General features: G+C 57.0%; 2 protein-coding genes across 8 annotated transcripts in view; both read left to right on the forward strand.

Moving 5' to 3' along the window:
- TACC1 (transforming acidic coiled-coil containing protein 1) overlaps window positions 1-4,848 on the forward strand; it is a 29,313-nt gene extending 24,465 nt beyond the window's left edge. For all 6 annotated transcript variants that reach the window (XM_069035641.1, XM_069035642.1, XM_069035639.1 and 3 more), the window contains 5 exons: window positions 191-234; window positions 336-496; window positions 732-838; window positions 1,415-1,535; window positions 1,996-4,848. In XM_069035641.1, the coding sequence (XP_068891742.1) occupies window positions 191-234; window positions 336-496; window positions 732-838; window positions 1,415-1,535; window positions 1,996-2,064 (502 nt within the window). In that variant the 3' untranslated portion in view covers window positions 2,065-4,848. The remainder of the gene's footprint in view (window positions 1-190; window positions 235-335; window positions 497-731; window positions 839-1,414; window positions 1,536-1,995) is intronic.
- Window positions 4,849-10,002: 5,154 nt separating this feature from the next.
- Window positions 10,003-23,636, forward strand: PLEKHA2 (pleckstrin homology domain containing A2). 2 transcript variants are annotated; one of them, XM_069035599.1, is made up of 12 exons: window positions 10,003-10,083; window positions 13,022-13,185; window positions 13,543-13,599; window positions 15,072-15,120; window positions 15,249-15,346; window positions 17,251-17,391; window positions 19,269-19,406; window positions 19,535-19,603; window positions 19,730-19,800; window positions 20,358-20,421; window positions 20,714-20,791; window positions 20,905-23,636. In XM_069035599.1, exons 2-12 carry the CDS (start codon window positions 13,045-13,047, stop codon window positions 21,235-21,237), a joined length of 1,239 nt encoding a protein of 412 aa, XP_068891700.1. In that variant the 5' UTR covers window positions 10,003-10,083; window positions 13,022-13,044; the 3' UTR covers window positions 21,238-23,636. The 2 variants fall into 2 exon arrangements, with proteins under 2 accessions (XP_068891700.1, XP_068891701.1); XM_069035600.1 differs by lacking the exon at window positions 20,714-20,791.

Consider the following 23,636-nt stretch of genomic DNA (forward strand, 5'->3'; position numbering starts at 1 on the left):
GTGTTGCAGCCCCAACATCTGCGTTGCAGCCCCAACATCTGGGCCCTGTGACTGTGCTGCTGCAGGGGTTTGATGGTGGGGCATGGGCCAGCAGGGCCTCCTGTGGGGCAGATTGTTGTCAGCACAGCTGGAGGTGCATGTCCCCAAAATCAGGGGCCTCTCACCTGTTTTTTTTCCCTCTTCCTTCTAGGAAAATTGTGGCTGAGTATGAAAAGACCATTGCCCAGATGATAGGTAAGGTGCTGTCACCTGGCCAGGTGTGCGGGGCAGGGAGCTGGCTGCCACAGCTGTCCCCATTTGGTCACTGTGTCCTTGTTGTTTGTTCTCCATCCCAGAGGATGAGCAGAGGACAAACATGACATCTCAGAAGAACCTGCAGCAGCTTACAATGGAAAAGGACCAGGCTCTGGCAGACCTGAACTCGGTTGAGAGGTCCCTGTCGGATCTGTTCAGGAGATACGAAAACCTGAAGGGTGTCCTGGAAGGATTTAAGAAGGTCCTTACCTTGGTTTGCCCTTTCTCCCTGCAGCTCTGGTCCCCGGACACAGGGTTCCTGTGCAGCCACACTCCATGTTACTGTGCTGCTGAGCTGGATAAGGGGCTTCAGCATAAAGCAGAAGTTGGTTTTATTTAAAGCATTTGTTTTTACACTCAGAACTGTATCTATCATCCCATCAGAGCAATGACTTTGTGCCCAGTCCCAATGCAGATGGATGTACTTTCTTTTGCAGAATGAAGAAGCTCTGAAGAAATGTGCTCAAGATTATCTAACCCGTGTCAAGCAGGAAGAGCAGCGGTATCAGGCCCTGAAAGTCCACGCAGAAGAAAAATTGGACAAGTAAGGTCATGCATGAGATTGCTGGGTGCTTCAAGACCTTGTAGGGAAGCAGCTCCATTTGCTTTCCAGAGGCTGGAAGGCAGGAGCTGAATGATGTGAAAAGCTGCATTTTACAACCTCGGGCTCAAGTGTCCCTAAGTGAGGCAGAGCAAATCCCTGAATGCATTCTCTGATCTCTACTTATTTATTTTTTAATGGAGAATCTGAGGTTCACAGTCTATTTATGGTCACTTACCAAGTTCCCATCTTTCAGAGGGCTCGTGTTTGTGGTATGTGAAGGGGCTGTGCAGCCCTGGGGCTCAGCTGATGAGCAGGAGCTCACCAGCACATGTAACCCCGAGTGAAGTGGGTGGTGAAGTGGTTTAGCTTGGTTCTGAAAGAGCAGAGTTTCGTACAGGGGCTTGGAGGAGCTGAATTAACCCAGTTTCATCCAGTTCCCATATGGGCAAACCACCTCTGTTGGCTCCAGGCAAGCAGAGCTGGGCTCTGCAGTTGCTGCGTGGCCTCAGGCCGTGCCATGGTGCTGCTGCCTGCACGCAGACCTGGCCACGGGCCCCCTCTGTCCATCCCCCACAGAGCCAACGAGGAGATCGCCCAGGTGCGCACGAAGGCCAAGGCGGAGAGCGCGGCGCTGCACGCTGGGCTGCGCAAGGAGCAGATGAAGGTGGAGTCCCTGGAGAGAACCCTGCAGCAGAAGGTAACACAGCTGCCCCACGCCTCTCTGCCAGCCCTGCCAGCAGCTCCTGTTGCTGCCCTGAGCATCCTGCTGATGCCAGAGGTGTCCTCCGGATTTTTGGTCAGAAGGTGTTTTGTGGGTTTGGTTTTTTGGGGTATTTTTTAGTTTGCTTGGGTTTTTTTGTGTTTTATGGGGTTGGTTTGGATTTTTTTGGCAGAATGGGCATTGCAGGCTCTGCCTGCTTGCAGAGATGTGGGCTGGGGCTGGGTTGCTGCAAATCTCTGCAGCTCTGGGGTCTGACTGGAATGAGGAGGGGTGAGCCCGGGGGCCTGCACAGTGCCTGGATGCACAGAGGAGCTGTTGCAAGGGCAGGTGTAGGAGCGGGCTGCCCCTTCCCACGCAGGCTTGATGGCAGATGGCCCCAGGTTTTATCCCCCACCTGTGCCACCATGGGGGTCCCCAAGGTCTGCTTTTCTTCCAGAACCAGGAGATTGAGGAGCTGACCAAGATCTGCGACGAGCTGATAGCGAAACTGGGAAAGTCAGACTGAGTCTCACCACCCCTCGCCAGCACTCTGCACTTGGCTGCTTTTCTCGTGACGTTGAGCACCTTGCCTTACCCCCGGGCTCCCCGCAGAAAAGCTGCGTGTCCAGCTGCCCCGCTTGGCTGCCGGACCTGTGGCTCCTGAGCAGAGCCGCTCTCCTCACTCTCCCTGTCTGCTTCCCACAGCTCCGGGGCTGGGATCCCTGCAGTCAGGCTGGGAATCCTGTGGTCAGCCTGGGCCTGTGTGTCCCTCCCAGGACCTGCTACACTGTCCGTCTGCACCAATGCCACCTCTCAGGTGGGAGGTGACAGCCTGGGCTCTGTCCCCCTTGGTTGGGCTGGGTCTGTTTGTGTCCCCACTGTCACTTACTGTCCTCACGTGCTCAGCGGAACAGTTCCAGACACGTGGTAGGTCCTGCCCTGGGATGTGGGTGATGCCAGGGGTGCTGCTGGCTGGCTCTTGTGCTGGGGAAGGGGACCTGGCACCTGGATGGCTGGTCTCTGGTTCATGGGTGAAGTCCAGCGCAGCATCTCCCTGTCCCTGGCTGTGCCAGCCTCAGAGGAAGGGAGCTGACATCTCTGCATTCGTGCACTTTATGAGCATTTATGGGCACTTGGGCTCTCTGCTCACTCCTTCCAGTCAGGCATGGTGCTGACACAAGGCACGACTTGTTTCCCCCAGAGCACTGAAACAGTCACATAACCTGTAGTAACTTCAGTCCTCTCAAGGGAGAGTCCGGGTGAGGGGAGGCAGGAGGTTGCGGCACCAAGAGGTGCTTGAGAAACAGGGGGGATGTTGGTTCTGGAGAGCTGGGACTGCCCTTCCATCCTCCCCTTGGCCACCCTGCCTGCAGCCCTGGCCCCTCCAGTGCCTGGGGGACCTGGTGTTGAACACGTGCAAAGCCAAGGCCATTGCTGGTGACTCCCCGTGCCATGGCCAGATCAGGGCCCCATTTCAGAGGCTGCAGGAGAAAGGAAGTGAACCCTGAGCTGCCTCGTGGCTGCTGAAGTAGCTGCAGTGGTGGAGGATTCTCTGCCTTGAACAGATAGTCCTAAAGTGTGAATTAAGGGAAATATTTGCAGTTTGGACTGTTTCCTGCCCAGCCTGTCAAACACTTTCACAAACCTTTTTGCTGCTACTTTTTTGTAACAGAATTGAGCTCTTCTCCTTCTATTTTCTAATTCCCTGTGTTGAGCATGCAGAGCAAACACCTGTTTAAGGCAGAGCCATACACTTGATTATATTTTATTAGTTATATAATGTATAGAGAGAGTTTATTCTACACTTAAGCAAAGGTGTCAGCAGCCTGCCCCAGCACACAGCTTCCCAGCCCAAGCCCCCAGTTATCCCAGTGACGGACTGGTCAGGGAAGCCAATGGCTGACACCACTCAAAGCAGTGCACCTGTTGCTTGTGCTGGATATTCACCCTTTGCACAGTTGACAGAAAGGAAAAACGTTTTTTCCCCCTCTCTTTTCAACCTCTTTCATCTCCCCACCTGTCCCCCTCCTGGGCTGGTGAAAAAGCTTCAATCATATGATCAACAAGGACTGTTTCTGTTCCCCTTTGGGAGTCTGTGCAGGTAAAGCAAACCCCTGAGACCCAGAGATTTCTTGGGCAGTTGGCTTTTTCTCTTGAGGAACCAGAGTGCAGCATTGCACAACCTCTCAGAGCTGGTGAAAGGCTGGTTCAGGGCTGGATTTTGGTTTGGTTGCTGGTGCACTGCACAAGGTGCCCGTGTGAGGCTGGTGGAGCCCCGGTGTGGGAGGCAGGTCCCACGTGGGGACTGTGGCAGCCCTCAGCCTTCTGCCTTGCTCAGGGCCGTGATGCTCGTGTGCTGTCTTGGCTCAAGGTGTCACAGTCTGAGGTCAGTCTCTCCCCGGGGCGTTGCTCTGGCCCTTGGAGCTGATGGGTAATTGCAGAAGTTTAGGTTTCACCACTCAGCACTTCCCCAGACCCCTGACCTGCGCACAGCACAGTCACTGCTGCAACTTTCCCCTCTGGGCTGTCTGCAAAGCATGGCTCCACTGTGATAATGCACGGGGCAGAGTCCTCCATCCCTCCTGTCCCTGCTCCCCAGTGTCACCCGGTCCTGCCGTGCTGCCTCCTCCAGCCGGTGCTGTCGCATTCCCGTGCCTGTCCGCATGCACCCCAGTCTGGGCAAAGAAGATTCCTACGGAATGATTTATTAACTATAATATGGTTATAGTTATATATATATAAATACATATGTAATGGGTATAGTTATATAAAGTAGAAGGTGTGTGTTTGCAAACAGGCAGGATGGTTGCACCTCGTGTGCCCCACTCTTACATGCCGAGGTGATGGTGTCCCTGTGACCAGCACAGGGAATGGCAGGTCCCTGTGCACGGTGTCACAGCCTGGGTGTGTTTGTTGTCTGTTCCTTGCAGTAGACTTTAAATGCCCCTTTCTGGCAGCGTTGGGCGCTGCCCGTGCTGCTGTTGCTGTTTGCAGTGTGTGTTTGCCAGCAGATCTGTCTGTAACCAAGTGCCAACCAGTAACCCCCAACTACTGATCTCTTCCCCCATCCCTCTAGTGTGACCTCCCCCAGGCAGGAACTTCCTCTGCATTGACTCCCACCCCTCCGCTTCCAGCCATGTGTGTAACTGCCATCGCCATCGGTTTTATATGTATGATAATTTCCCTTTTATATGTCAGGTAAATATTTGTAAGAGTTATACTCACACAAATGAGATTATTATAATGATTACTAATATATTTTTTCCATGTTTCATTGCCTGAGTAAAAACTGTGTTTATCACTCTTGAAAGCTTTCTTGGTGTTTGTGAGGTTGGTGTAGAGTTTTTGGAGGAGTTGGCTTTACCTTCCAGAATGGGCTGTGGTCTGCCTTGTCTTTATTAATGTGGTTTATATGGCAGTTCGTTTCAAATAAGCACAGTTATCATCTGTTCCTGAAATCTGCATTCCTGCACTCTGAAATTCAGACCTGGGATGACTTTTCTGGCCCCCTGACTCCCACCATTCCCACCACACTGTGATGGTGCTGAGCTGTGGTGGTGAGCTCAGACAGCAGGAAGAGCTGAGGCAGCAGCAGGATGTCAGGCAGGAGAATCCTTGGCCTAATCCCTGCACTGACAACCCTCCGTGGCCTTGGGTAAATCCTTCTGGAAGGATGGAGCCCTGGGGGCTGGGGAGTGCAGGAATTGTTCCATTGGGCTCCCAGCCCTGTAGGGGTTTTCAGTTCTCTTGCACTTCTCTTTTGGCGGGTTGGAAACTCTCGAGGGGTTTTCCCCAACTTGGCTGCTACTCATAACAAGAAAGGGGTTGTTCTCTGGATGGAGCAGGTGGGCTTGATCAAGATCTTTGAAAGCCACCACAGGGTTCTGTGTCCAGGGATGGTTTCCAAAGCAGGCACCGGCAGGATATGGAGCAGAGCCCAGCCCTGTCCAGTGACACCAGTGTGGCTCTGCCCCACTCCCAGTCCCCAGCCTGGCCCATGTCCTTGGGGAGCTGTGTCCTGCCCCCCCGGCTAAGATGGCATTATCCAGGGGCTGCAGTGAGGTGTTATCCCAGCCCCCGATGCAATCACTCAAGCAGATTAGCTGTAAGACCTTAAGACAAAACAGCAGCTACGCACCCCACACTGCACACTGCTGAGAATGCCTGCCCTGAAGACCCTACTGGCCCTGGCCATCGTCACGTCCCTGGCTGGAGAAAGTAAGTGTCCCTTGGCTCCAGGCAGCACAAGGTCGGGTAAATCGCTGTAGCTGCTCCTGCGCTTGCTGCTGCCCCATCCCTGTCACCTGCCTGTGGGCTGGCACAAGCCCACCGTGCCCCTGTCCCTTGCTGCTCCCACCCCTGCAGGAAAATGATGTTTTGGGGGGGAGGGTGGCTTTCCCCTCTGAATACCACCCAGAGAAGCCTCCTGTCCCTTGCCTCTCTGCCACTGGCACAAAGCCCAGGCATGTGGTGCCCAGCAGGGACCACAGAGCCTCTGGTCTCCAGCTCTGATGGAGGCTCCTGAGCCAAAACCCTGCAGCCTCTCTTGGCTAGAGCTGTGTTTCCCTGCTAAAACTTGGTTCCTCCAAGGCATAATCACAAAAAGCCATTGTAAAAGGCAGGAGAGTTGGTGCACTGCTCAGAGCAATGCCATGGAGTAGGGGCAGCTCCAGACAGTTCCAGGATCTTTGGACCAAGGCAAGACGAATGTGACTGTGTTTTTAGCTCAGGGCAGATGAAAGGCTGTCCCATGCTGTGAAGAACAGCAAAGGAGACACAACACAATCCAGCAGCGGAAGCCGGGTCATTGTGGGTTACTGGCAGGAACTTACTGGCATCTGACCCCATGAAATCCCAACTTTCCCCGTTGATGGGTTTTCTCTCCCTGAGATGAAGCTGGGAGCTCTGGCCGGGAGCCGGCCCCGCTGCCACGAGAGGGCTCTGCTCCGTCAGCAAAGCAGAGACGAGTTCCATCTCCAATACTGGCGGTAGTTTACCCATCCTCATCAAAATCAAGGATTCATCATTTCAGGCAGGAGCAGCATCTTCAGGTCTGGGTTTTTCTGGGGTGTGTGTATGCTTTGAGGGGTCACACAGCTCTTGCACCACTGTCGGCTCTGACGCACAGGAGAGAGGGGCTGGCTGCTATCTAACCTACCTGTGGCCTCCTTTAAGGACGATCTGGAGACGGGTCGTCCCTCCCGACTCACACATCTGCCTGGCACTTTACTGCCTGTCACCGTGCTTGTTCCCAGGCAGCACCCTTGGGCTGAGCTTCCTGAGTACAGTGTAGTTCGTGGGAGCTGCTCCCAGAGGTTGGAAGAATTCTTCCTTCTCCCCCCAAAAATACTTACTAAAGTGAAATCTGGCACAAGAAGACAAAGGTCTAGGATGGTTTTTTAAATATCGTGTCTACCTGTTTTTACTGTAAAAGGAATTTCAGGACTCTCAGGAAGTCTTTGCAGGGCAAGGACTCAGCAGAGCTCACCTGCCCAGTTTAGCTCTCATCGTTTTGAGTCACACTTGGAAGAGTTTTGCATTAATTTTGTGGACAGGTGAGGCCCCATCCTGCATCCTGCTGCATGCCATGGGAGTGCCTGCTCATGGCTCGACTGCGAACCCTCACCTGTGACTCCCTGTCCCTGGGCTGGGGGTCACCAGTGTCCGTGGAGACCCACAGACTCTGGCAGAGAACTGGGGGCTCTGGGATGGTGCTTCGCTGCCACTCTCATTCCTCCTCATCTTCACCCAGGTAAAGCACTGAAATGCCACAAATGTGTCGCATCCAACGAGAACGACTGCAACCAGCAGGGATCCCACAGCTGCCCTCAGTACGCTGATGCCTGCTCCACCATCACCGCACCCAGTAAGTCCCTTGGCTGGAGGGCCGGGGCGCTGGGCGGGACTGGGGGGTTCCAGGGGGAAGGAGGGTGGGACCGTAGGGTCTTAGAGGGGTACAGAGGGGCTGGGGACCGGAGGGCGAGGAGAAGCAGGGGACCTGCCGAGGCGGAGCAGGAGGTGGCTTCCTCTTGCGGACAGGAGAGGGATCCTTTTATTCCGCATCCGTACCGCCGGGACTCAGGTGTTCTTTCTCCTCTCCCAGTGAAACCCCCGGTTCCCGGGAGTGCCTGACCCCCGTGTCGCGTTGCCTTTCCTTGCAGACAGCGTCATTAAGTCCTGCTCCTACAAGTCCTTCTGTGACCAGGCGCGCCGCGGCGGCTCCGGCGGGGCCACCGTGCGATGCTGCTTCAGCGACGACTGCAACGGGCCGGCGCGGGGCTCCCGGAACGGCGTGGGGGTCACCCCGCCGCCCCTGCCCAGCCTGCTGGCCACCGCACTGGCCGGGACGCTGATGCTGGGCTGGTTCTGAGGGGTCCGGCGGGGCGGCCGGCCCCGCGTCGCTGCTCGCTGCCGTAGCCTAGGGACGCGGGCGGGGGGTGCTCGCTGTGGGAGGCGTCCCATCGCCGCCAGTCCAATAAACGCTGCCGTTGGGAACCGTGTTCGCAGCCTCTCATTGACAGGGAAACCACAGCAGCGAGAGGACGCACCGAATCGAACCGGTTTGGCTTCTGGTGCCACGCCGGAGGGCTCTGCCAGGCAGAGCCCGGGATCCCAGAGCAGATTCCCCTCATCCCCGTTGGTCCAACGGAGATGCTTTTGGGCTGCTTTCTGCAACTCGAGTCGCGGCTGTGGAGAGAGGTTTCTGTGGCTGCGAAGACATGGGGGGAGATGTGAGCCTGCTCTGTGGTGTGAGGCTGCTCTGTGGTCTGGGGCTGCAGGTGGTCCCCCAGCTCAAAGCTCTGCTGGAAAGACCCCCAGGAGTGCTCGGTGAGGTTTGGTTTTGTGAGGGAGAATGGTAAAAGTGAGTGAAGAGAGTGAGGAGAACAGAAAGGGGAATGATGAAGAGAGTGAAGGATGGCTGGGACCATGAGAATCTGACCACAAGAACTGTAAATGCAGGGCGAGCAGCAAACAGCAGCCGTCTGCTGGAGTCTGCCCCCGTCAGCACACGAGGAAAAGGGGAACAGGCACTGAAACTGGAAAGAGCAAGTTTGAACAGAAGAAAAGAAGTAATTCAGCACGTGTGGATCCAGCCGTGGAACTCACAGCTGGAGGATGCTGCTGGAACAGAGACCTCGGTGAGTGCTGGAGGGCGAGAGGGTGGAAAGTCCTGCAGAACATGGACACAGTCTTGTGAAGGTTAACATATGCCAAGAGGGTCGCTGGGCTGCTGCCACTGGAGGGGAGCATCTGGAAAGCAGGTTATTCCCTGTCTGCTGTGGATCCGGCTCCTTCCCCAGGGCACACGGAGGGTGTTCTCCTGCGGGGCGCTCTGTCTGCTGGTGGAACCTCCAAAGGCCCTGGGGCAGAGACGTGCCCTGCCCCGGGACTTCCCTCATAACCCTTCATCTGCTGGTGGGGTGTCTTAGTGACTTCCAGGGGCTGCTTGTACCCCAGGCAGGTTACATTGGAAAGTCTAGGAGAAATGCCAGGCTCTCCGAACGAAGGGCGAGCAGCGGGGTGACTCGCTGCCGTGTGACCGTGCGCAGAACTCGGCGCTGGCCCAGGCTCCGGCGGGTCACAAGGGCTGCAGGAGATGCCTCGGTATAAAAATACTCCGTGGAAGAGTTTAGTCTTTGCAAAGGGAGGGAAGGGAGAGAGGGGGAGGCAGCGGTGGCGGGGCAGGGCTCGAGACCTCCAGGATGCCGGGAGCAGGCAGCCAGCAGTTGGAAGGAGCAGACTCGCGTGGGACGGACAGGCGTTGCGGGTTTCCGTGAGCCAGACTCCTGCGCACCCTCGGCGGCGGCAGCGGCAGCACCAGGATCGGTTTCACCCGCGCCAGGAGAAAGTGCTTCGGGGCCAGATGGAGTTTCTGAGAGAAAGTGGGGGCTTCCCCTGGGCGGCACGGGGCGGGCAGCGGGTGTTTCCTGCTCCCCAAATCCACCCCGAGCTCACTCCAGCAGCAGCTTTCCCAAGAGATGCTCCTGCAGGAACCGCGACCCGAACTGGGCGGCTCATCTCCATCAGTGCCAGCCTCAAGCACATCCTGAGCGGTCTTGTGTTGGGTCTGGGGGGATTCACCGGGAAGGCCCCGAGCCTGGGACTGGGCGGCCCTCGGGGACGCAGAGGACCCGCAACAGGCTGACACCGGCACCGGCACCGGCACCGGCACCGGCTGGCCCCCAGTCCCCCCAGCAGCTTAGCCCTGCGGCGGCGGCCCGGAGCCGCGGCAGGTGCGGAGGGACACGGACGGACGGCGATGGACGGAGGGATGGACACCAACCCCCCGCCCCGCGGAGCCGCCCCGCACCCTGCACTCACATCCGGGGCCGGGTTTGCTAATGACAGACGTAATTATCCCGGAAAGAAGCGACGGCGGAGTCAGGGGCACACCCCCTCCGCCGCCCGCCCGCCCGCCCGTCCGTCCGTCCTCCTCCCACCGCCGCCCGGCGTGCGCAGCGCCCGCAGCCCCGGCTCGGCCCCCGCCGCCCCCCGCCCGCTCCGCCGGCCATGCGCGGGGCGCGCAGCCCAGGGACGCCGCGGGGTAAGTGCAGTGCCCGGGGGGCACGCGTGTCCTGTAGGCAGCGCTCGCTCTTGGGCGCTTCTCCAGGGACCCGGCGGGGCGGGCTGGGAGCCCTCGCTGTCCCGTCCCCATCCTCCCTCCGGCCCCTTCCCCCGACTCCCCGGGCTTCCCGGCGTCGGAGCGGCTGGAGGCGTCCGTGCCCCCGCGGCTCCGGGAGCCGGTGGGGAGGCGGCCCCAAAGCTGGTCCCCCTGTCCCTGGCGGAGACTCGGGTCCTTGCAGCTGGATCGTCGGTGCTCGGGCTGGGGTCGAGCCCTCACGGTGCGAGCGGCTTCTGCTCGACGGTTCCTGCAGCGAAGGGTCGGGACAGGGGAGCGGGAGGCAGCGAGGGGGGCTCCGCCGGGAGCGGAGGGGTCCCCGTGGGAGCTCCGGAAGTGCTGCAGGCACCATCCTCGCCCAAAGTCTGTGGGGTTGGGGGCAAGCGTATTGCGGACGTGGGATTTGCAGCTATTCTGTGTGTTCTCCGACTCTTTGCGGCCAGATGAAGAGCTGTATCCAGCCTTCTACCAACAGGTTGATAGTTTCGTTAAGGCAAATATCTGGAATTAGGAGGAGCGAGTTGCTGGGCGCTGCCAACCCCGTCTGTCTCGTGGGTCGGGACAGACGTCGCAGCGTGAGCTCTGGGAGCTCCTCTGCAAGAGCAGGTAAGAGGAAGTGGTGCTGCAGCCGCTGCGGCTCAGCTGCGCGGGGCACTGGGCATCGCAGGTCGCAGCCCTCCTGGAACGGGGAGTCGTCCTGCACCCCGGCCGCCACCAGGGCAGGCCGGTGTGAGAGAGGAGGAGGATGCTGTGGCTGCCCGCAGGTGCGGTGGGTGCTGTGGAGGGAGGTGCCGAGGAGATGCCTCCCGGCAGCACGGCTGCGATGCTCCAAATGTCGGGTCTCCGGTGCCTCGGGTTTTTCTGCTGCAGAGTGTTCCTGGGTTGCTCCTGTGGCTGTAGCTCTGCCGGGACAGAGCAGGGCACGGGCAGCTGTGACGGTGCGGTGGCATCCTGAGGTGCTTCCTGGAAAGTCTGGCTGTGTGGCTGCACACGAGGCCTCTGAGCCACCCGTGGCCACAGAGGGGACTTGGGTGCTGCATGGACGGTGCCCTGCACCTCCTGCCTCTCCCTGGGAAGCACTTCCCTTTATCTCAGGAGGCAGGCAAGGGGGTGGTTTTGCTGTTAATCTTCTGTAGCCCAATTGCTTGCCATGCCATTCACTGAGTCAGGAAAGGGGTGTCTTTTTTTGGTGGGATATTGTGACTGAAAAAGCTGACAAGTCAGTTGCTTCAGAGGTAGGAAAGAGTCCTGGAAGTCTCTGATGTGCTTCACTAGAAAATTGAGCATTTTCTGGCCCTCCTGATTTCCTGAGCAGGGTGGCCCACATGTTGGCACAGCTGGAGATGCTACTTTTATCCTTTTCTTATGGAAAAGTGCAGTTCTTGGTGACTCTAAAGAGACAGACCATTTGTGTCCTGTGGGCAGTGGGATGTGAGGGGATAGGAACCCAGCTGACTTTGGTGCAGAGTGTGGGGCAATCCCAATCTCTTCTGCCCAGAGATTTGTGCATATCCAAGTGCAGCCTGAGGTCAGTGTGCACAGAAGGGCTGAGCTGCTTTGTGGTCTCCCAGATGAGCCCATGGTAATGAAGGGTAGTGGTGGTGGGACATAGGGAGTCCCATGAGGTGTCCCGTGGAACTGGGGCTCATCTCTGTGCTGCCTGTGGCACACTCTGCTTCTTCCTCATCCATCTCCTAAGCAGAAATCTCTAAACTTTTGTTATCAGCAGAAGGAAGAGTTTATGAGGTTTGGTCTGAACGTGTTGGTATGGTTGAAAGTACCTAGGGATTGGATTTCCATGTGCTTCCCCACCACAAAAATAACCCCACAAAAAAGCAGTGAGACTTGAAGTGGCCACAGAAACCCTTGTGCCAGGGCACCATTGTTGGTCTAAAACAACCTCTTGCCCTGCAGCAGCATGGTTCCCCATGAGCCAAGCCCCGATACCCATCTCTGAAATGTTGGTGATAAGATACTGAGATCCTGACAGCAGGTTGACTTGTTTTCTGCCTCCCCTACCTTTGCAGCTGCACCCCAGCTCTTGCACAACCCTCGCCTCCCCGGGCCCCACTCCACTGCAGCTCAAAAATAGTATTTCCTCCTTTTCTGCATGAGATCTTTTATTTGTGTAGCTCTGCTTCTGGCACCTGCGTGATCACCACTCTCCTGCCAGACAAACCACACTGGGTTCACTCACATCCTTTGGGTAACGGCTGCTCTCATCCCTGCCCTCCATCCTGTGCCGTGGGGAGAGGGCTCTGCCCAGGCAGTGGGACGTGTCCTGCCCACCCGTGCCTCTTGGTGCTGTTTCTGCTCCCCACACAGGGCTGGAAGTGACGACAGCATTCCCACTGCAGCTGAGGGGCCTTGAAGGAGACTCCTGGGTGGGGGGCAGCACTGGGGGGGTCCGTGCCCGTGGCAGACCTGGGGACATGGCATGGCCCTGCTGTGATGGGTCATCGTTTTCCCTGCTGACTCGACATCCTGGCTGCACAGATTTTCTGCTGGAGTTGCAGATTGTTCCCTGTTTCCTGGGAGTGTGCTCAGGCTCTCTAGCGTGCTGCTTTGGGATTACTTTTCGCCACGGTTCTCAGGGAACTGGTGTCTCATGTTAGACCCTTTGTGTCTGCTTTGTCCTCTCTCGTGGGGTTTGGTGGCTCTTGGGACTGGGAGTGATGGGTTGGTAAGTTGTCCCTTCCGTCTGCCTCTAGAGAGCTCGGATGTGGCTGAGTGACTGCGCTGCCATCCCCGCACACCTGGCTGGGCTGGGCTGGGGTGGCCGTGGATGCAGGAGCAGCTCCCTGGGGAGCTGGGGCTGTGTTAGCAGACCACCCACCTCCCCCTGCCTGCCCCCACTCTGCAGGGTGATGCCAGAAGGAGCTCGGCATGCCGTACGTGGATCGACAGAACCGTATCTGCGGGTTCCTGGACATTGAAGAAAATGAGACCTGTGGCAAGTTTCTGCGGAGATATTTCATCCTGGACACCCAGGCCAACCACCTCCTGTGGTACATGGACAATCCTCAGGTAGGCACATGCTGGGCATGTCCGTGAAGTTGTCACTGAGTCTGTAGGCACATCCTGGCCTCCCTGGTGGAGGCTTCTCCTCCGGGTCCCCACAGGTGTGTGCTGTGTCAGAGTGTCCCGTGGCTGAGCATGGCCATGACCAGGCTCCAGCCCTTCTGTGACCTCTGTGGTTTCCAGGACTGTCCCGAGGAGCACAGCAGGGCTGGTCCCACTGCTGAGCTGAACCAGGTGCAGGAAAGGGAAGTGGCTGAGGATGGCAGCTGCTGCCTGACCCCAAGGGCACAAAAGACAGGCTGGATTGCCCCTGCCACCTTCTCCCTGTCATTTACCTCCCATTGCTCATTCTGTGTGTTGCAGAACCTGGCCATTGGAGCAGGTGCTGTCGGATCTCTGCAGCTGACCTATATCTCCAAGGTAGTGTTGGGGTGGGGCGGAGGGAAGGTGAATGCTCCCTGTTTTCCCTTTATCCTTGCGGCATTCCCAGGAGAGGCGATGGCTTGCCCTGGAAGCACCCGAGGCCAGGTCCTGGTTCTGCCTGAGCTCGTGACCATCTCCCTGGGATGAAGCCAGAGTGGGCTGTGGGGAGCAGGGAGGGACCCTATAGCACAGGGATCCTGCTGCTGAGACCGTGTTCACCTTCACTCGTGGACTGGCATGGGATGGGGTGCAAGGTCGGGTTGCAGGAGGAAGAGGAGCTGCTCTGCTGTGAGGAAGGACATGGGGTGGCCAGGACTGAGTGGGAACAGGAGCGTGGTATCGGCGTGAGCTGGGCACAGAGCTGGCAGTCGGCTGAGCAGTGCTTCAGGAGCTCTCCCCTGTGCCCAGAGGGCAGTGCCCTGAAGGATGAGACCTTCTGGAAACTTGCTTTTGTGTGCCTTAAGGGTGTTATCCAGTCTCCATGGGAAGGCAGGAATAGTGCAATAAGCAACAACTGTTGCAGGGCCGGTGACTGAGACAGTGGAGCTGTGGCTGCATGTGGAGAGTGGAGCTGCCACCATCCTGCTCCTGCAAGTGGCCCCTCAGCTGCTGTGGGGGAGTGGGGGGCTTGTGGCTGCCACGCCACGCTCAGCTCAGCTTTATCCTGGAGCTGGATATAGAATTGGACAGATCTTTCTGTTCCTGCTGAATCATGATTTATAAATTAAGCGCAGATGAAGCAATGCTGGGAGGCTGAGCCTTCCCCATTTTGGAAAGAGCCTCACAAATTATATAGGTTTTAGTTTAAATGAAAATTGCTGCAGGACAGCATTTGGTCACAAACTGCAGGGTTGGGTTCTGTCAGTGGCTGGAACTACCAACAGTAAACATACCAGAAAAACGGAGGTTTGCTTGAGAAAACATATTTAAAGCATTATGGACTGGCTTTGAAGGAGGAGGGCTGTCAGAATAAATACTCCATGGATGCTGTTTGTGGAGCCCCAAGGAATATTATTCTTATATAAATAATTCCTACTTTTCAGGGAAAAACCACCACTATTTTCCCTCAAATTTTTTAATTGCTGGTGAGAGTGACTGTGTTAATCCAGAAGAACCGATGTTTTCAGGTCCTTCGAAAGCTTTCTGTCCTCTGCTGCGCAGCTCAGCCAGTTCCTGAGGGGATGCAGGGGATGAAAGTCCTGGCTCCATGCTGACCTTCCCCAGGGAGCCGGCACCCTCTGCTGCATGTGGTCAGCGTTGCTCTGACACGGGCCAGTTCCCATCGGCTGGCACAGCTGTGCTGTAGCTCAAGTTGTCCTCACAGGCGTGGGGTCCTGCTCAGGGGTCCTGCCCGGGGTGGAAGAGCCCAGGCAGGGAGCAGGGTGGGTGGGTGGAAACTTCCAGCTCTTGTGCCCACCATTAGCATGTGCTGTTATCTCTAATTTTTCCCCTGACTTGCTCTGTCACAGGTTAGCATTGCCACCCCGAAACAGAAGCCTAAAACTCCATTCTGCTTTGGTGAGTGAGTGGGATCTTGGTGGGCTCTGTGGGGGGACACCCTGCCACAGGAGGCTGCAGTGTGGGCACCTGTCCCATTAATCCTTCCGGCTGCTGCCAGCTCTCCTTGTCCTTCCCTTCTCTGGCAGTTATCAACGCTCTGTCCCAGCGCTATTTCTTGCAAGCCAGTGACCAAAAGGATCTGCAGGACTGGGTGGAGGCGCTGAACAGGGCCAGTAAGATTACGGTAGGTTACTTAATGCTCTTCTCAATTGTTCCCTCCACCATCCCCAGGGACCCTTGTGGTTGGGGTTTACTTGTGTATCTTCCTTTGCCCTCCCAGCCCAGCTGTGAGGGAACAGCAGCTGTGCCCCAGGGAGGTCCTGTTGGAGCTGTCCACATCCCCTCCTGCTCCAGGCCCTCCACCTCCTGTTGCTTCTGCTGGCTAGGATCTGGCCCAGCCAGCTCCTCACTGTGGCTGTCAAAGGGTGGCTTTCTTGTGCTTCAATAACTTATTTATTCAATTTTTATTCTTCCTGGAATGCCGGATCTTGTGATGAGGCGCAGCGAATGCCCTGCACTGTGGGGCATGGCAAGGCAGGCTGTGCCTGCATCCAGAGGGGTTCATCTGCCATCTCCTCTCATTTACTGGTGTGTTCACAGAGCCGTGAGCTGATGGTCACTGACCCAGTAGCTCTCAGAGTCTGTGCTGCGCAGCTGCCTGGAGCTCCGGGCAACGGGGATGTGCCGCGCTCCCTCCCTGTGCAGCACGACCGGGAGCGCTGTCCCCGGGCTGGGGGTGATGCTGAGCTGGCAGTGCCTGCACTGGGGGCTCAGGATGGCTTCTGCCTGGATGGGGGGGGTGGTCCCTGTGAAAGGGTTGGGGGCTTCTGCTGAACTGCAGTGAGGAGTTTAATGTGAGCAGAATTTTACTAGATCATGCATTGATGCGTGTTGTTCATGGTATGTAAACTAAATGTAAGGAAAAATCATGTAAACAGTTTAGGATTGAGGGCTATCAATGAGATTTTTCTTTAAAATCCCTGGAGTGCCATGTTGTAGTCTCTGTGGGAAACTCATCTGCAAGACCAGACCTAGCTTGTATTTTCTTTTTTTTCTCTGCAAATACATTAAGTGTGACAACGTTTGTGCCTGCAGCCACCAGACTGCTCTGGCTCGTGCCTGCTCTTTCTGGGTCCAGCTAATATTGGCCACAAACTCCACCTCCAGAGCTGGGCAGAGCTGTAGCCGCAGCCTGCCTGGGCTCTGTGTCTGGGTGAACTGTCAGCAGTTTCCTCCAGGGCAGCCTGCGGGGCAGGGGGAGTCTGGTGAGCTGGTGGAGGTGGGAGCTGGGGTGACAGGAGAAAGATGAATCTTCTGCTTCTGCAAGAAACCGTGGTGATTTCCATACCCTGATTTTGGCCAGCCCTTCCCCACTCTGGCTGCGTCCCAGCTGGCCGACCGGCTCATCCAGCCCTTCAGGGAAGAGCTGTCACAGGCTGGCTGGGAAACCCGGGGCTAACCGGGGTGTGGGTGATGCTGCCACTCTGCCCTGCTCTGTGGGGAAGGCAGGAGCAGGCGTTGGCATTAGGGGAGTTGAAGTGCAGGCTTGGGAAGGGACGCTTGGAAACTCACCTCTCTGTCCAGAGCCAGGTGCCAGAGGGAGGGAGCTGGGAAGGGAATGGTGAGGATGACAGTGCTGGTGGCCGTGTTGCTGCAGCACAGCCTCTGCCCAGGGGTGTGGGGCCGCTCACATCGGGGCCACAGCCAGCGCTGGGGTCACAGCAGTGCCCGGCTGTCACTGCAGCCACGCTGCTCGGCCTGGTTAGCCAGACCCAGCTCCTCATTAAGCCTGGCTGTAAGTGGAGCGGGGACAATTAAAGGAGCAAGTGTCCCACAAACTCACTGAGCTGCAGAGGCAAATCACAGGCGCCTGTGAAGGGACGCTTAATCACTGAGCACCTCTCATCTCTCCTCTGGGTGTCTCCTGCCCCCCAGGGGGTTCCACACCCTCCCTAACTGGGGTGCTTGTTAAGGAGTTGTTTTTTAAAGGGATGTTGCTGCATTAGACAGAGATGGGGTGCCCAGTGCAGGTGTGGGGCTGCCCAGCATGGTCACCCTGTGCCCCTCATCCTTTCCTTTCTCCCGCAGGTGCCCAAGGGCGGCAGCGTCCCACCGGCCACAGAAATCACAAAGCCTCCAGTGGTGGCCCAGGACAGGAAGCCCCAGGTGGCCTACAAAACTGAGATCGTTGGGGGGGTCGTGGTCCACACACCCATCTCCATCAACCAGGTGAGCTGGTTTGCACTTTCATTTCTGGAAACAGCGTGCCTGCAAACCCTTCCCCTGCAGGTATAAATGGCTGCTCTGAGTACCCTGAACACCTCTGCTTTGTCTCGCTCTGAAGTGTGATGAGATGAGGGGGTGTGAGGAGGAGGAGGTCATGAATCTGCTCAGCTTCCTGGCCATCACCATCCACCCACATGTCCTGGGTCCAAATCTCCTCTTGAGGTACCCAGGGCAGAGGAACCCTGTGTCTGGTGCCCCCACCACAGCAGCCACAGGGACTGTCCTGGGGGTGGTGGCTGGCACCACTTGCCGTGGTTCTGCATCCCCTGCTGTGGCACGCAGCTGGGTGTGCACGTGGCCATCAGCGTCTCCCACCTTCGGGCACTTGTCCAGCTCTGGGTCTCACTTCAGCTCTTATCAGTGGCAGCACTAAAAATAGAGCAGAGAATTAGATCATTGCAGCAGTTTCTGCTGGCAGATGCTTTTAATGCTTCCCTGGCTGCAGGGCTTGGCAGGATGCAGTGGTGTACGGGGGTTTGTGGGGTGCAGAGGGGTTTTTTGGAGGTGGTGCATCAGCTGCCAGAATATTTCCGTGCTCTTGCTGCTTCCCCCGTGTGAAATGGCCATTCTCCTGCTGCAGCTTCCTGGGCGTGTCTGTGGTTTCCTGGCTGTGCCCCAGCCGGTGCTCCGGGACTGAGTGGGGAGTCCCACGCTCTGGCTGCACCCCCAGACGGGCCAGCAGCCTCACCCCAGCTCCTGGGCATGTGACACTCCCTGCTGCAGGAGTGTCCTCACCTCTGGCTTTGGACACCACCACATCTGTAATGCCTGGCACAGCTGGCGCAGCCCTGGGCAGGGGGCGTGGGTGGCATCCCCATCCTGGCCGTGCTGCAGCTGTGCTTCACTGCTCTCCGGAGGGGCTGGGCAGCACTTTGAGGCCAGACAAAAAGCTGTTTGTCTGTCCTGGGGACACTGAAGCAGCTCTGGAAGGTGCAGGGTGGGCAGGTTTGACAGTGGCACTGCACGGGGCCATATAAGGCTGGCAGTGGCCAGGGCCACCCTGCTGCCATGGCAATGCTCAAACCTCAGCTGAGTGGGAGGAAGGGGTTGGAGGGATGGGGAAGAAGCTGAGTGCAGAAGATGTTTCGTCTCAACCATCGTCTGCACTGCTGGGGGGAAGGGAGGGCCCTGCTGGGATGATGCTGGAGGCGGGGCAGGGTCTGGCCCTTGGGGTGCACTGGGATGTGCTCGGGGGAGCCAGGGGTGGGTGCTGGGCACACAGTCATGACCACAGCCCCTCTGCTCACAGCACTGAGCACTGCACTTGGGCAGGGAGAGCTTGAGGCCAGAGGAGGCACAGCTTCTCTTCCTGAACTCCAAATACTCAAGTATCTTTGGGAGAACTTTGCTCTGAAGATGCGAACCAGAGACTTTATTGCCTTCTCCCACTGGAAAGCATTCCTTTCTAACTTGTGTTTGTCTGGTGGTTCTTGTTCTCCTCATACCTTCAGTGGTGCAGTCGAGTCACCTCTTGGTGCATGACCATGGCAGATGAGTTCTACTAACTCCCCTGCTGCAGGGGATTATCTTCAGCCCTCAAATTGCTTTTCTGCAGCCTTTCTGATTTCTTGTTTTTAACACATGGTTGCCAAAAGGGTGAATAGTACCAAGACAGCAGCCTGGAAAGCTACACATGATGAGAGAACATCAGCTCTGGACACTGGCTCGTTCCCCTGCCCATGTCCAGCACTGCAGTTAGCCCTTGGCTCACGCTTCACGCGGGGCTTGTGTCAGGTGGCTTTTCCCTGCGACTGGGTGTCCTGCTTTCCATCAGGGAATTTCCCTCCTGCTCACGGTGACTCTGTTCTCTCTGGTGGCAGGACGGCGGCGAGGGCAGCGAGGTGGCCGCCCACCCTCTGCTGCGGCGCTCGCAGAGCTACATCCCCCCCTCGGCCGCCAAGCCGCCCGCCGGGCCGCCCCCGCTCAAGAGCGGCTTCTGCGTCAAACAGGGGAACGTGGTGAGTGCTGGGGAGGGGCCCGGGGCTGGCGCTCCCCGTGGGCTGGGGGTGCTCCAAGGATGCTCTGGGTGCAGGACCTCGACAGAGAGTGGCAGAGCTGAGCACCGAGCAATTTCCTTCTCTTCCAGAGGAAGAGCTGGAAGCGGCGGTACTTCGTTCTGGATGAGTTTTCCATCAGCTACTACAAGTGTGAGCAGGTGAGCAGCTCCCCGGGGACCCCGGGCTCTGGCACCGCTGCTGTGCTGGTGCAGGGACCTCTGGGGGAGGCACATCCCAGCCCCGGGGCCAGCCAAGCCCATCGCCATCTCCTCTCGCCTCTGCAGGACAAGGAGCCTTTGCGTTCGATTCTCTTGAAAGATGTTTGCAAGACCCACGAGTGCCTGGTCAAGTCTGGGTAATGCTCCCACCCGTGTTTCCCTGCCATGGCCCCAGGCTGTGTCAGGCCAGAGCAGCCAGTGGGAGCTTGGGCTGCTCCAGCTGCTCATGGGAAGCGGCTCTCGAGGTGTTTGCTTTAAACTAGCCCAGGCGGCTGCAGTGTCTCAGGAACAAGATATTGCAGCAAACACTGATAAAATCAAAGTAACCTAAAGACTTGCAATGAGAAATAACCTGAGAAAACAAACCTCTTCAGCTGAAGTAAAGATACCTAATGCATTATATCTCTCAACTGTTTATTCCTAATAAATAATAGCAAACTGATATTTAAAACGAGCTGGGAATGCAGTGGATTATGGCGGGGGAGGGCAGGGGTTTGCCAGCTGATGGTAGAGCTGGGGGGTTTCTGGCTGAATCTCTCTGGGGATCTCGACTCTTCTCAAAATCCCAATGAGATCCAAGGTTTGCCTTCAATATGTTCCTCCCTAGCACACTCCAGAGACGAAAATAAATACAGGGCTTTTTCTGTCCACGATGGCAGCTGGGGTGTGACTGTCTCTTTCTCACTGTTTCTAGTGACCTCCTGATGCGGGACAACCTCTTTGAAATCATAACGAGCTCCAGGACCTTCTACATCCAGGTGAGCAGCTGAGGCCAGGATAATTTTTGGGGCGGAAAGTTCATCTCTCAAGAAATGGGCTGTTCCCTACAGTCCTTCACCAGCGAACACGAGCTGATGGGGCTGTAACACATGGGTGTGAGGGAGAACTTCAGGGGGATTCACTTCTCCCTTGGGATTATTTATAGTAGGGGCTGTTTGTGAAAGCAGGAAAAGGCAGAGCAGAGCCTTGGGAATGCCAGGACAGCCGGTGCCTCTGTGTGTCCGTCACAGGGCAGGAGGCAGAGCCTCACTGGGGCTGGTGTGTTTGCAGGCAGACAGCCCCGAGGACATGCACAGCTGGATCCGGGCAATCACAGGGGCAGTCCAGGCCCTGAAAACCCGCCCCAGGGTAGGTCATATACTTTCTGGTTCATATTTAGTGTCAAATGGAGATTGTGCCAATGTACAAGCTATTTGTTTAGTGGATTGTCTAACCGGCCTGACTCTGCTCTGTCCTTGCAGGAGATGTCCTTTGTGAGATGCACCTCCATGGCCAGGCCCGGGGGCTCCTCGGCCCCCTCCCAGCCACGGCCGGCAGCGGAGGAGCGGAGAACTTTGTGCAAGGCCCCCTCCACCTCCTCCTGGCAGCCCTGGACGCCGGTGCCGCAGGCGGAGGGGCAGCGGCCGGCGCCGCTCAGAGACTCGGTGTCGGTGTCGGTGCCGGCCCTGGCGGAGCGCGATGGCAGAGCCGTGCCCGGCACGCGGCTGCGGCACCGCTCAGAGCCGCAGCATCCCAAGGAGAAGCCGTTCGCCTTTGACCTGGATGATGAAAGTATCCGGACCTCGGATGTCTGACCAGGCACCGAGCCAGCCCCGGCTCCACGTGCCGCCTCCTTGGCTGCCGGGGATCCCTGTGGGGCGGTTTGGGGTATGCGAGGTGGTCCCTTCCCTCCACCACAGCCCTTCCCTGCGATGCAGGATCCGTCTGGACCCACGTCCTGGTGCCCTGCTCTGCAGGGAGCGGGATCCCTGGCTGCCCCTGCCCAGGCTTGGCCCCAGTGGTTCCATGTCTCGGAAGGTGCTTCCAGGCACTGCCAGCGTTCACTGTGCAGGGCAGGAGATGCTGGGGACCTGTATGAGGGGACATCTTCTGCAACTGCATAATTTCCCCCCCAAACCAGGTCTGGAGGAAGTAGCAGGAGGTCTTAGGAGGTGTGAGGGGGAGCGTGGCCTTTCTTGTGTTTGAAAAATGTTTCTCTCCCCTTAGATGCTGCTCAGACTCCCCAGGGCAGAGAGGGAGACACCAGCCTGCAGCTGCCCACACAGGGGACTCACTGCAGCTCCCCCTTACAGTGACTTATTCCCTCAGAGACTGGCTCTTCCCGCTGCCCACACAAGGGTTTTCAGCAATCTGCTGGCTTTTAATTATGTCTTTTTATACCTGTGGCTCCTGTTGAACCCCAGCCTGAGCAGGTGCTCAGCCCCTCCAAAGGCTTTTTGGTGCTTCCTGAGCCATGGCAGGCAGCCAGAGTGACGGTGGCTCCCAGGTGGGAGCATCCTCAGGTATGGTGTCAGTTTTGCACTGCGTACACCTGGGCACAGGGAGCCGTGCCAGACGGTGAAGGGCTTTTAGCAAAAAGCACCCAGTACCGAGCACCTGATGGAACTGGGCAGACTTGTCTGGCCAACTCACCCACTGCCTGCCCGAGATGGAAACCAGCAGGAGTTTCTAGAGCAATGTGAATCGTCATTTCCATAACCAAATGAGCTCCTGTAGGTGTGATAAATAGTGTGTAGAAAATCCAGGTGTTCCCTTGGCAGAGAGATTGTGTGATACCTTCACCCCACAAGTGTGTGCAATCCCCGGGTGCTGAGTGAGAACTCGTCTTCCCTTTCACTTCCCTGGCCATGACACATCCCCTGCTCTGCAAACTCAGCCCAGTGTGTTCCCCAGGAGCAGAACATCTGGTTTGTCCCAGCCCTTTTGGGGCCTCCAGCTGTTTGACAGCTGTGTCTCAGCCTCAGCCTGAGGTCCAGCTCTGAGCCTTGATTAGCCCGACTGACCTTAACGTGATTCAAGTTGTACCTTCCTGCCTCAGTCCCCTGTGGGACCAGTGGGGCTGCTTCGGGGTGGGCACAGTAGAGGTGCCTTCGTGCAGCTGGGGGAGGCAGGAATGAGGTCCCCCCAAGTTTAGGGGCAAGAGGATCTCAAAGGGGATTGTGTGGAGGTGCTGGAGAACACAGAGACCATGAAAATGAGTGGGAATCAATGCAAACAGTACAGGGCGAGTGTTAATATTATTTAATTTTAGCAACCTAGATCCTGCTGTTTGTTTTTCTGCTTTTGCTTTATTTGCACTAGAGTTTGAAACGTTTCATTTTTTTAGGCTGACTTGCTGTTTGGCTCCTAACACTGTTTCAAGAATGTTTTAGTAGTTTGGTAAGCCCATCCGTCAGAGAGTCACAGCATTCGGTAACAGCTCTGACCTCAGTTCTGGAGAGCAGGGAATGCAGAGGGATGATGGTTCCTTTGTGCAAGGCCTTGGAACCACAGAGTCCTGAGTATTCCTGGTGCTTTATAATTGCACAGTTTCCTCAGGCCTGGGATGGTAAAGCAGAGGCTTGTTGCACAATTAAGGTTAATTATCCAGGAGCAGAAACTACCAGTGGCTCCAGCACTCTTGCAACATTCCTCTTGCTCATTCCCACCCTCCTGCATCCCCAGGACAGCATAAAGGCCGAAGGTGAGGTTCAAACAAGTGTGGAGCTCAGCTGGACTCCAGAGCCATCCATAATGCCGGTAGTGTTTGGAGGGAGGGATTTCCCTCCCATTCCAGAGGACGGGGTGGATGCAGCCAGACCTTGATGGAGCTTTGTCTTATTTTAAAGCAGACTGGTTTCCCCTCAGCGCTGCGTTCGTTCCTGGCTCGGGTGTGGGATGGACACATCCCCCCGGAGCTGCTCCCTGCTGAAGCGTGTGCTGCTGTGGGGCTTTGCTGGGGGTGCTGCAGATCTGGGGTGCCTTGCAGGGGCAGAGTGGTGGGAGAGAGGGGTTTGCTCTGTTCTCATGGACATTCCCATCTGGTTCCAGATGTTTCTGAAAGTGCTGGCTGGGGATTTCAAGTGCTCTTAGGGCTGGGGCCCCGGCATGGGCAATGCTCTGTGACTCCCAGGGTGGGGGCTACCTGCTTCCCACCCCTCACTTGTAAATGCTGGAATGCCCTTTCTCCCCTGTGTTTTTAAATAAAGAAGGA

The sequence above is a fragment of the Aphelocoma coerulescens genome, chromosome 22 (genome assembly GCF_041296385.1).
Source record: "Aphelocoma coerulescens isolate FSJ_1873_10779 chromosome 22, UR_Acoe_1.0, whole genome shotgun sequence".
Classification (NCBI taxonomy): domain Eukaryota; kingdom Metazoa; phylum Chordata; class Aves; order Passeriformes; family Corvidae; genus Aphelocoma; species Aphelocoma coerulescens.